The 12649-nt window shown below is 36.8% G+C and overlaps 1 protein-coding gene across 23 annotated transcripts in view; it reads right to left on the bottom strand.

Annotated features, from left to right (window-relative positions):
* The window catches only part of MPDZ (multiple PDZ domain crumbs cell polarity complex component), a 99768-nt gene that overhangs the window by 41499 nt on the left and 45620 nt on the right, over nt 1-12649 (bottom strand). For 19 of the 23 annotated variants that reach the window (XM_027883707.1, XM_027883706.1, XM_027883725.1 and 16 more), the window contains 6 exons: nt 11741-11908; nt 10592-10777; nt 7646-7855; nt 5975-6091; nt 3325-3477; nt 139-426 (listed from right to left, as the gene is read on the bottom strand). In XM_027883707.1, the coding sequence (XP_027739508.1) occupies nt 139-426; nt 3325-3477; nt 5975-6091; nt 7646-7855; nt 10592-10777; nt 11741-11908 (1122 nt within the window). The remainder of the gene's footprint in view (nt 1-138; nt 427-3324; nt 3478-5974; nt 6092-7645; nt 7856-10591; nt 10778-11740; nt 11909-12649) is intronic. The other 4 variants (XM_027883722.1, XM_027883721.1, XM_027883717.1 and 1 more) reach the window with 2 other exon arrangements.

The following is a 12649-nucleotide window of genomic DNA, read 5'->3' on the forward strand; positions in this document are numbered from 1 at the left end:
CATCTGATGGACATTACAACCAAAGAACCATGCAGAGCTGTTGCCCAGTGACAATTTCAGTAGGAAATTCTATTGTTTAATAGAGCCTTTCTATGAGTTTTTTTTAAATTATTATTTTAAAAAAATAAATAGCTTTACTTTTCCTTGGGGATCAAGCTGCGTAGTAGTAGCAAGGCTTGTATTTAGTGCAACTTCTGATGCTGTCTGAGATCCAGTCCATGTTGCTGTGTTTTCACTTTCATTTTGATTGATATCCGAAACATCCAGAGGCAGGAGATCCGTTTTGGTAAAACCAGTTGCAGTTTCCAGGCTACTGCCCACTACAGACTTTTGCTCTTTCATTCTCTGATTCAGATCCATGTTGTACAGATTCTTGTCAGATACATGGAAATCAGCTGCAGTATTTTCACATTCCTCGCCAACAGACTGTTTAACACAGGAAACAATGAACAATCACCATTTATTTGTAGTATAATTCAAAAGCATATTTCATGCTAAAACCTTCAACAAAAACTAATCTCACAGAATGCAGACATATATGTTGTACAATCAGTAACAATCAACCTTATCTTTAGTTCCCTATAGGCATTCCTTCTTCTATAAGGTGAACTTGATTTCTTAGACAACTTCTGTTTTAAAATACCAGAAATCAGTGAAAATAAGTTACTACTGAAGGTCAAACTCTAACTTGGTACTCTGCAGTAACTCTCTACTAACTTCAGAAATGTAATGTCCACTCACACATTCTTCAAATAGACATAAGTCCAGTAAGTTTTTAAAATTAAAGTATTCAATTGTTTTTCTCAGGTTAAAGAACTTTGCAAGACCAAGGTCTTTACGTTCAACACACTTAGCAAGCAAGAGGAATTTCAACCAGCTCAGACTATAAAAATGCAATATGATCATTCATTTAACTGAGCAGAAACATATTTACGTACCCTTTTCCAATAAAGAAAAACCAGGTCAAACCTCAGCAAAGAACGAACATGGAGGATTTTAAGTGGAACAACAATTACACAGAATGATGCAGTTACAGCAGCTTACCAGTTAGTACATATCACAAGTCTGCCTTTTGTGGCTGCAGTACTACCATTAAGTTCTCTGCACACTTGTTTAGACTTTCAAGATTCTAAGGCCCTGCCTTTAAAATGTTTCAAGGGATTTCAATAATCACAACACTGAAACAAATCTTCAAATATTCTCTATTTTCAAAGTAGGTTATTTTAAAAACATGGAGGCCATTAGATATTATAAAGATACATCAAGGAATTGGAAATTGGACTTAAAAGGCTCAGTGTCAATACTAGGGATTTTTCTCTGAAATTTAATAAAAGTGTTAAAACTAACTACCTTTATCTGTCTTAGTTGTTACCCACTGATCCTATTAATTCCTCTATCACTTTTCCAAAAAGTTGGGAAACATGTTTCCCAGAATCTGGGCATATTTTGCAATGTTATGTCTCAAGAGTCTCAGAATTAGTTTTTGTCAGCTTTTATTAAGTGCATACATGCATGCTGTGTCCCCAGCCAAGAATCAAAAAAGGTCTACCTGTAAATAAGTGGTTTAAGTAACAGCTGAGAAGATAATTGAGCAAAGCCTAAATACCACTAATCTGTATGATATAATCAGTGACATAATTTCCTATCTTCTTGAGAACACAAGTACCATAATCTATTTAAGTTATTTCATAATGTTTCCAATATAGTTGGGACATACACTTTTAAGTCTGCTTTTTATCCATTTCCAGATCAGTGAAGACAAGCCTCAGATCATACTCAGCATTTATTTCATGTGCCATACATACATATAAGAGTCACAGTATATGTTCATTTTTATTTCTGTTTCACTCAAAGAAAAGCCAATTCTGTATTTTTTGAAGAAAAACACAATTTCAGCAATTTGTAACTACAGTAGTATGTGGCCTGAGCATTTGCATTACTTTAAGTATGCTTTTCATCACCTATTTTAAACATGACACCAAAGTGATATTCAGAACCTGTCAACTGCCCTGCAGCCAGAAACAGCTGAAATACCTCTGCATTCCTCATAGCATCAGATAGCACTGTTTCAATTTTTACTGCATTTCACTTGATTCAAAAGTCTTCTTTTTTGAACAGATTTTCTCATTGTGTTTGTCTTGTGAAGTCACTCTTAACCCCAGAGTACTTGATGAGAACTTAATACTCACTTCATATTGGTGCACAGAGAGCAATACTGAAAAGTCAGGACCATAGGATTTTATCAAAATATAAACCAAAGCCATTTTAAGTCAATGCTGGAAATAGCTTAAGACTATCTAGAGAGCCTCTCAATGCGACAGATAATGTAAATCCAGTCTCTATCTCATAAAATGCTCCTAAGCATGCAGAACGCATAATCCATTTAAGTAACAATTACAGAGTTAAACAATGCAATCTGTCCCACTGGCACTGCAGAGATGTGCTCTTCTGTGGATTAGGAGAAACCATTAGAAGATGAATCTAGCTTTCCAATAAGTGCCTCATAAAGGCTAAACATATTCCAGAAGGGCTAAAAGGAGTTACTGAAGCTCAGGTGTGCCGGAAAAAGCAGCAGCTACTCTATTCAAGTCCAAAGACTGCAAACTGAGGAAGAAGTTTCTACAATGTGACTTTCAAAGATGACTGCTAGGAGAATGGAACTGGAAGGCTCTGGGTTAACGAAATAAATCTTAAGATTGCCAAGAAGAAAGAACATGAAAAACCATGGAGAGAAACAAAACACAAACAATCAAGTCATTATGGGTATGTGACCAGGAACAAATGGCTACTGATCTGTGTAATACTCTTAAATAAATCTTCATTTATTGACTTTAAGTAGGAATTAGAAATAATCAGAGTTTTTATATATACATATTTTTAATTACAGAATCGTTATGAAAATTTCATTCAAAACATACTATGAACCACAAAAGCATAACTTCAGATGAAAACTTACACTTTTTCTCACAGAAAAATACTGTAGAATACAGTCATTTTGTGTTACCACTCTTTACTATGCCTTAAACACAATTAAGTTTTCCTACCGACTGTTCACCACAGCTTTAATACTACAAACATCTCACCATGCTTTACCTGGTTAAATCATGCTTTATCTAAGAAAAATCCAAGCTTTCAGCCTTCTATCTATCTCCCTCTTCAACACAGAGATCTGTAAGACATCAGCCCTACTCCAAACAAAACTTTAACCTAGTAACAAATAGTGCATTTTGAACCAGGATGACATAAAACATTTATATCTAACAATATAGCCTGTTCACACCTATAATCAAAGTTAGTCATCGATGAAACCATCCTCCTTTTTACCTTGGAAGCTGATAATGGAAGAGAGAAGCTGTCGTTCACCTCACCGCTACAGGCACTGTGATGCAAAGCTGAATCCTGGAAGACGTCTCTCTCTAGAGAATACTGTGATTCAAAGGTGGACTCATCTGCTAGATCTGCCTCTCCGGAGTCCACCTAACAACAAAAGCAATTCAATCAGCCAGGCTGTTACCATCACACCACATAAGCCCCAAACACATGCACATCAGCCACTACATACTGACTGACACTTCTCTTGTGTTTTTTTTTTTTTTTTCTTTTTCTCACTCCATGTTTTACACTGAAGTTACACTTGCACAGCACAGCAGGAAAATCTTCTGCTTCAGTAACAATCTGTATTACCACATCTTTAAAGGTTGCAAAGAATATCTGAAGTACAGCAAGAGTCTCAACCAGAATAAGCTGCGGGGCTGAGGCAAGCTCATGCCTGTTAATAGAAGTACAAGGTGTTGGGAGAATTCTAATGTACTCCCTGGTGTGAATATTCGGATTTCTTTAGGGCTTATTTTTATTTTTCTTTTGAATTTTCTGTTACAAAAATTAACATGGAAAAAATAATAAGCTTCACTTGGTGCCACCTCTCAGGAATGTTCTCTCAACTCAACTTATTAGGCTCAGTTATTTTTTATACTGTTTTAAAAACAATCATCTGGAAACTGTAATGTTTTACAGTACATTTATAAGAAAAAATGATTACATGATTTTTAATGATTTTTACATTTGACAATAAGATTATTACAGAAATTTCTACAAGTCTTCTATTCCTCTTATATGAGAAATAAAATTTTTAAAAGAGTTTCGGATATGGGTAGTATTTTTTGCCCTTTCTTTAAAATGGAACACAATCTTTTTTCAAGACTCATATACTTTTAAATCTAGAATAAAATTAAGTCCTAAAAGACCTAGTTTATGGTGCTTCTTAACTACACTTCCATCACAATTTCATCTTCCCTGGTAGAGCTGAAGAAAGTAGCGTATGTTAACAAAACGTTTAGAGCCACAACATACCATAAACTAGGATAAAGCAGACAGGTGCATCCGCCTGCAGAGATGAGACCTAACGTGTTTTCCAGCCCCTCTACTTAATCATATTATGAATTCATTATAGCAAATGTACAATGGCAATAGCAACAATCTGCAGAGATTCAACACATTTATTCCTTTTTGCAGGAAAAAGGATCAATTTTTTTATTATTTCTAGCCTAAAGACTTAACAGCTAATTCAAATTCTTCCTTCACTGGAACTTACTCTCTGCTCATTGTCTGGAAAATTCAGACTAATGTTACCAAAGCTATGCACTAAAAAAAGTATTGTGAAAATTCAGGACAGATCTGTAGAATATGAGTGCTGATCTATCTATGGAAACCAGGATCTCATAAGTGTACTCTGTAACCACATCTTCAACTGGGTGACTGTATATTTAGTTCCATATTCTGCATATTTAATTAGAGAGCTGACAACTCTATTAATATATCATATATTTTTACTGCTTTTTTCATAAGTTTAATTTTTTAAATAGGAATCACAGATGGAAGTCAAGTTTTTTAAATACTTTAGTTTTAATCTGATCTTTTCAACACTTCTTTAATTACAGGTTATTTATAATATATAATGTCTTCTTCATGCTTCTTAATGAACATAATAGGACAAATATTATTATCTAACTACTGTAAAAGGTAACAAACTGTAGACTTAAAACCAGGCAGTCTTGTTTAAAGGTAAGTTATTAAATCAGCTTGTCATTTGCAAGAGTGAAAAAACCCCCAAATCTACTGGAAGTAGTAATGCAGATATTTTCATCCTGGAAGAATCCAGTTTAGGTTTTTGGTTTTGCGGTTTTTTCCTCTTTTTCAAAATAGGAGGGTCTAATGACTTCAGTATCAGATCCAGATCAGTAAAAATAACCATGACTGGATACACTTGGAATATATATAAACCTATATATGTATACAATATATAGATATTCTGGGTTGTGTTTTTTCTTTTGCAGGGGGAAGGGGTTGGAAGGGGTTTTTTTTTGCTTTTTTGTAGAGTCCTATTTCCTGTGTCTTTTTAATCTGAGTTCTTATCGGTAACTTCTGGGCTACGTAAGGTACTGAATGCTCAGGTAAGCCGCATTGTTTGTACAAGTGAACAACTTTTGACCTTGTAAATCTCATAATCACTGACTGATGTTGAAGGCTGAAGAAGATTATTAGAAGGAAGTGTTTGCAGTTTTTGAAGACAGACAGCATTCGTTGCAAGGCTGGATTACATGCAAAAAGAGAGTACCAAAAATTTTCAAGGAAGAGAAATGATACACAGGAAAATAAGCACATGAACATTTCTCCATATAAGGTGAGCTTTTCAAGGGAATGCTCAGTGCATGCAAGGAGCTGTGGATAGCCATGCACTTTGGAAAACATCAGCAAAATACTTTTTTTCCCCCAGCAATTAATGTATCATAGTTTCACAGCTCATGCAAACATCTCTAGATACCAGTTTCTACCATTTCAGGATCCATCCTACCTATGGTAGATGAGTATGTGGTGAGAGTAAACACTAAAAAAAAAGCATGAATAGTGAAAAAGCAACTCCTTTCATTATAAAATGCAAAGACTGAAGAAATTTTTGGTAATTTGGGCCACTAACCAGAGCCAGCTCAGCATGGAAGAGGGCTGCATCAGCTGGCCCCTCCTCCTCAAGTGACTGGGCAGTGTAGAAAAAGCAATCTTCCTTAGCAGAGACATAGCCCTCCTCAGGTGAAAGCTGCAGAAAGAACGAAGCTCTGAGTCGGATGAGTGGCCTGGACACAGGAGGTGCAGAGTGCATTCTGGGGGAAGGGGGCAGGGGGTGTTTAGAAAGGCAAATGGATTCCAAATGCAGCAGAGTTCATTTCAGTCATAGTCACAGTATCGGGCAGGTAAAGAGACAATTTTTTTTTTCAGATTTACTGGACTGATTCAGCTTCACACCTCATTTTACAACCCCAAGTAATGAAAAAGGCCTATCCAGGTATATCACAGAGCCCATAGCTTAGTCTAACCTCATTTTCCACTTCTGCTCCTAATAAAGATGTTCTAAAACTGTCACCACAGCTGCCACCAGAGAAAGAATCTAACAGTAGAGGTCTAGAAATTCTTGCTAGCCACAGAGCAATCTTATTTTCAGGCAGTAAGACTTCATCCAGTGTGTTTTACTATTGTATCTGCCAGGTGGAACAGCCTCTAGAGGACAAAATATCATTCTGATTACAAACCAATAGCTTTTTCCAACATAATTTGATGGTAGGTGTATTTATCCAGTCCCGCAAAAAAACAGTGATTATTTGCAATGTTTAATTACTTGGCAAGCATAATACATGAAATACTGAAGTGCAAACGCTGAATGTTTACAACTGTGTGGAACAAAAACAAAACCCCCATGCATTTTCTCTTTTAGAGTGAAATCTTCAGTACAAAATTTTTGACTTGCAGGACACTTCTAAATATAGTCTCCACTACAAAAAAGGAATTTACCAGATCAAGTTAAAAAGTGCCCTCTTACTACGAAAAGCAAAGTTTCTAGGGACTTCAACAATAGCCATTCCCTCCCACTCTCTCCATAGAGACCTACTAAGAATGAAAATTTGGTATCTGCATCCACAAGGATTACAAGGTTATCAATTCATGAAAAGCAAAAATGAACCTCTACTTGGGCTTGCTTACAAACACAGAAAGAAGTGAATGAATTGATGCCATTCTACTGGTTTGAATTTAGCACACCAGGGACATTAGTCCACTAGCAGCCTTACTGATAGATTTTCTTGGTCACCAGAGGTCTCATTTAACCTCCTCTTTTGAATTGTTACAGATTACTGTCTAAAATCAAGCCTGAAATAACCAGTTAGACGTATACAAACTGAAGACTACACACTATTACATAAACAAAGTGTGCAGTCTAAATATAAAGACTGCATATATACTTGCAAAGAAAAGGAATAGGTAAATTCCAGGCAAACCACAAAAAACTTTATGTTCCCATCTGCCACATCCAGAGAACCATGCAAAGTGTACAGCGGTCAAAATTATGCCTGTCAGCTTTCAGTCCTAATAGACTCTGCTGGTTGCAAGATGTTTTGCTGTTTTCTCAGCTGCAAGACAGGTGTGCTAGGTCCTGCAATCACCATAGCAGTCATACACCACCCAGGCCACTCCTACATGCAAGGAAGTAATTGAACCACTCAGCTATACCCAAAACACGCAAAGTGTATGCAGTAGACAGGATCAGCATGTGCCAGCTTAAATTACAGGAAAAGCACCCATTGAATTCCCAAATCCTTACAGGCAGTGGTTTGGCAACTCCTATTTTAACTGTTCCCACTGGAGCTCCTTTCAGTGCTTGTACTGCTTCCTCCAGGCTGCCATTTTCCAAATTGATATCGTTGACAAACATAAGCCGATCTCCAGGAAGAAGTCTGCCATCTTGCTCAGCCACACCCCCAGGAACTAACGAGCGAATCACAATTACAGTGTTTGCTGGATCAACAGGATCCTAATTAAATAAAAGGAAGAAAAGCATTTAATTTCATTTACTCTTTTATGTCTTGAGAGGCAATTTTTTATTTATGAACTTTCATTAACCCAAGGGAGTTGGATTATTAAGAAGCTGGAGCTCTCCTCCAGATGAACCCTCAACAGGAGCAAACTCTCCTGTCCATCCTGCCCATACATTTAGACTTCCACCTATTTTTAATTTTTCAATGTGAAAGTTATTAGTCCTTCCTAGGTGATGTCCCACCATGTATCTCCAGTATAAAGTATTACTAAATTGCAGAGTGTTGGCTGTACACATCAAAATTTAAATACTTCCTACTGCAATGAGAGTGTTGCAGACGCCACCCTCCTTTACACTCAATGGTCTGAGGACACAGGCGGGCAATGCAGGCTATGGCAGAGGTAACATATGTATTCTAGTGCAACAAAGGACTTATATTCAATAACTCTCTTATACTTCATGGCACCAGATCTTGCTCAACTGAGAAAACACTTTTGAAGAGGCAAGTTCTTGCATGTGACTAATTAAATAATTTATGTGAGAGAGGAACATACCGATACAGCACTCTAATCAACAAGACAAAACAAAGTGGTGGTTGCTTTAATAAAAACAAACTTGTTTTGAAGTCCCCATCCTCCGGTGGCCTTATTTTTATAAAAAAGCTAGCATCAAATATAAGTAACTGGAATGCATGTTTCTGTCATAGCCATTTATCACAGGTGCAAAACATTTGTGTGATTCTTACAGCACTACATTTACAAGGCACATCATGTTAATAATTCCAAGACACAGTTCACTTGAATGCACACACAAAAAGAGGACCCCAAGAAACATCATCATGTAACAGCTTTACTGATAGCAAAAGTAAGAGAAAACCAAACATCCACAGACACAAAGCTGTAACGAGTTTCCATGCCAAGACGTACGTTTGAAAAGATGGACAGCATCAAGGCAACATGTAAAAACCGCAGAAATTGGGAGACTGCTGAAAGCTGGTGTGAGAGAGAAGTGTTGAGGGAGGGAAGGAGAAATGGAGGGAAGGACACTGAAAAGAAGTGTCCTTGCTGGCAGTTAATGAAGAAGAATGCCATGGAGCAACAAAACACTTCACAAGTGGAAATATAACTAGCATTGCTGGAGATAGAGCTTGAGCCTGATCACTGAAATCTTCCTCACTATTTTAACAACAGATAATTACACTGTCACTTTAGATGACACTGCATGTCACTTTTTTTTTTTAAATAAATATCTCTCTATGTGACAGTCTTTTTTAGGGTAAGAAATTACGCAGACTTTTCTACAGGCCTGCCATTGTATAAAAAAGGAGGAATTTATTAGTATGACTGTAACTGTCCTTAACTGTAGTCACTGTTTATTGAAAATTAATGGAAATTTTGAAGAAAACAGTAAAATACAAAGAAAAATCTCACTGTAAATTTATTGCTCACACTCTCAGATGAGGGCAGAAACTTCAGTGACAAACTGAAATTTGTTTACAGCATGTCAAAGAAGAGAACAATACTATAACATCAAAAAAAAGGTAAGATTCAGAAAACCAACTAAAGCTGTAAGATAGAACCAAATTCATATTTGAAAAACATATTCACCAATTTAAAGCAGTTCCCACAACCCTTTAGTACGATTATCCATCAACGTAATTCAGTGACTTAGCACATATGCACCCACCATTTGTGTTAATGCTCAGAAGAGGCTGAAGCGAAAATATGCTTTACTGTGTACTGACACAGACTTCAAATACTCCAGCTCAGCTATGACACCTCACTGCAGAGCACCATGAGTAACATATTAGAGATCAGTCATTGGTTCATAAAATAGACACTTGACTATGCCTTTATCCTTCAGCTTATTACAATACACTGCTCTTCACTTTTATCAGTGTGCAAATGCAAAATCTAAGGCATAAATTAATTCTAAGCAGTACCCAGGAGGCATAATTTCCATCCAGAAGTGATCTCCAGATGTAAATCCATATACTCCTAGGGACGAGATCCAGCAGAAACCTAGAAGGAGACTGGGTCTTTCACCACCACAAAACAGCTCACCAAAAGCCTATATCGACCACAGTATAGGGAGAAAATACTTGTGGTCAGATTAAAAGGTATCCACTGGACAACTAGGAACAGAAGGAACATTCCTTTTGGGATCCTGACCAAGTGTAGCCAAGAGACAGGCACTGACCTGTTCACTGGAACACCAAGAATCATAGCTTAGATATCCAGGAATTCTGAAGTCAAATACAAAGTGAATGGGGGTGTTTAAGCACGTCCTGGACAAACTGCAGCTAAGCAGGGGATTTCAGAATTGCAGTTCTGGATTTTAGTAAATCCTGCTTTAAGCACCTAAGTCCTTTATTAGATCTTGCCCTAAACACCTCACTGCAGGTGCAAAATGCATGGCTAAATGCCTGAATATTCTGGCTACATTGTTCATTGTCCCTGGGTCACTAGAAGACAACTTTCTGAAGACCCAATTATACAACAGATTATCAATTTTTCTAGAATCAGTATTACTATCATCATTAGAACCCGCAGTCTTAATACAGAAAGAAGAATGTGTAATGCAATTAGTGGGATGCCTACCAGCAGTGATTAATTTTACTCTATTGCTTGGTTTCCATTAACATTAACCCTTACAATATATATTTAGAACACACTGTAAGTTGTAAACAACATAAAGTATTTTGTCCTCTATTCAGACAAGTGCAGAAGTTACCTGATAGTCCAATATGCTAAATCCAAGCCCCATACTCCCTTTCTCCAGCTCAATGTTCTGCACTTCTGTTTCCCACATTGCCAAAGACGAGCTTTGCACCTCTTCCATACTCTGACCCTCATCAGCTGCTTCCAAAGCTGTTCCCTCTGTGTCTGAGGAGCCAATGAATCCAAGTTCTATGTGAGCCTGAGAAAAACAGTAAATGTTTACCAATAAAATCTAAACCCTTGTGAATATGCAGAGACAAAACTCTGTTTATGAAAAAAAAAAAAGATCAAAATTAAGTGATGTATCTCTAGACACCAAGGAAGTGCAGGCACTCAGCGGACTGAACAAACAAGTCTGATAAACCTAGCACAGAATTCACATATCCTTTTAACAAAATAGCTCTGCTGTAAGTATATGAAAGCACTCAGAGGAAAAATTTTTACAAAATGGAATTCCTGTCAAATGAAAAACTTCAAAAAGCTTCATTAGAACATGCATTCAAATATACAGGAAATACCTGTATGTCTAAACTGTGATTTCATTAAACATAGTAATACTGACAGTAGTCAGAATATTCAACAAACGAAAAAAATACACTCATACATACACAGACATCTATGTTCTTCACTTGGTTTCATCGAAAAGCTTAAAACTATAAACTGAATTTGGTGCCTTACCCAGAACTCAAAATTAACTGCGTCCCTTTTCATACAAATGTTATTGCTTTGTATACTACACTGTAGGCCATTCCTATTTGTTTAATTCATCAGACTGCTCAGAGCTCCACAATTATGAGTGACAGAAGCATCAACTGAATGCACACAAAGTTCTGTGCAACACAAACCCAGAAAGCAAAGTTCAAAACCAGAATAAATATATTCAGATTCTAAAGAACACACAGTTCAGTTTTCCATATCCCCACCTCTCACCTACAGAACAGGAGTACATTACTCAGATAGACAGCCCTGTATCCAAGAATATTTCTAATCATGACTAACCATTACCATCTTCTAGTGGCCTAAATAATGGTTGATAAACATAATTTGCCTTTTCCTATTTGTCCTACAATATTAAAACATATTTCTAATCTTGTAGAAGAAGAACATCTGTTTCTTTCTCAAGGAAACAGTCATTTTCAGTGATCTTTCAAAGACACAGTACCTTTTCTGTAAGCTGAACGTCGGATACACTCAGACTCTCTAGCACTTCTGGTTGAGTGATGGGGGGAGCTACTGGACGACAGCACACCATAGTCACCTTAATAGGCAGTTCTTTCAAGATACTGACCACATCCTTGTGGTTTTCCCCAATCAGAGAGATCTCATTCACCTCAATGAATAAAGAATACACATTGGTTGGAACTACACAGAATATTTAGAACAACAATGAACAAAAAAAGCCCCAAAAACCTCAACTCACTAATCAGATCATTAAAAAACCCAAGAAAAATTCCTGTGCTAATAGACACTGTCAACCCTTAATTTCTATTCAATTCAGTGTTCAGAATCACCACTAAGATAACTACTGAACTGAATGAACAGTCTTATAAAGATTTTATGACACCACCCTACAAACACCACATACTCTGCAACATCTTTTGCATTCATGTAAACAAAATTCACATTTTAATTCCGAGAAAATAATTTAGAAAAATAATCCAGTGTTCTGTACCTTCACTGTGTAGGGACATTCCTATTAAATCCTAATGCTTTTGCTAGATATTCTTATTTTGTGACTGTCCTGGCTTCAGTGGGGATAGAGTTCATTTATTCTCAGTAGCTGGTGTAGTGTTGTGCTTCGGATTCCGTATAAGAATAATGTTGATAGCACACTTGTGTTTTGATTGCTGCTAAGTATATTTATCCTACGTAAAGGACTTTTTGGTGTCTCGTGCTCTGCCACTGAGGAGGCATAAAAAAGAAAGAGCAGCTCCATGGTACTTAATTGCTAGCTGAGCTTAAACCACGACACAGACCTTGAACTGCATCTGAAAATCCACTACCAGCTGAGAAATTAAAGTAGATATATGCTTTCACACAAACAGAAGTTCATATGAAGTGACAGCTCAGC

Source organism: Empidonax traillii, unplaced genomic scaffold (genome assembly GCF_003031625.1).
Source record: "Empidonax traillii isolate 1590-97213 ecotype Southwest subspecies unplaced genomic scaffold, ASM303162v1 scaffold133:size1091145, whole genome shotgun sequence".
Classification (NCBI taxonomy): domain Eukaryota; kingdom Metazoa; phylum Chordata; class Aves; order Passeriformes; family Tyrannidae; genus Empidonax; species Empidonax traillii.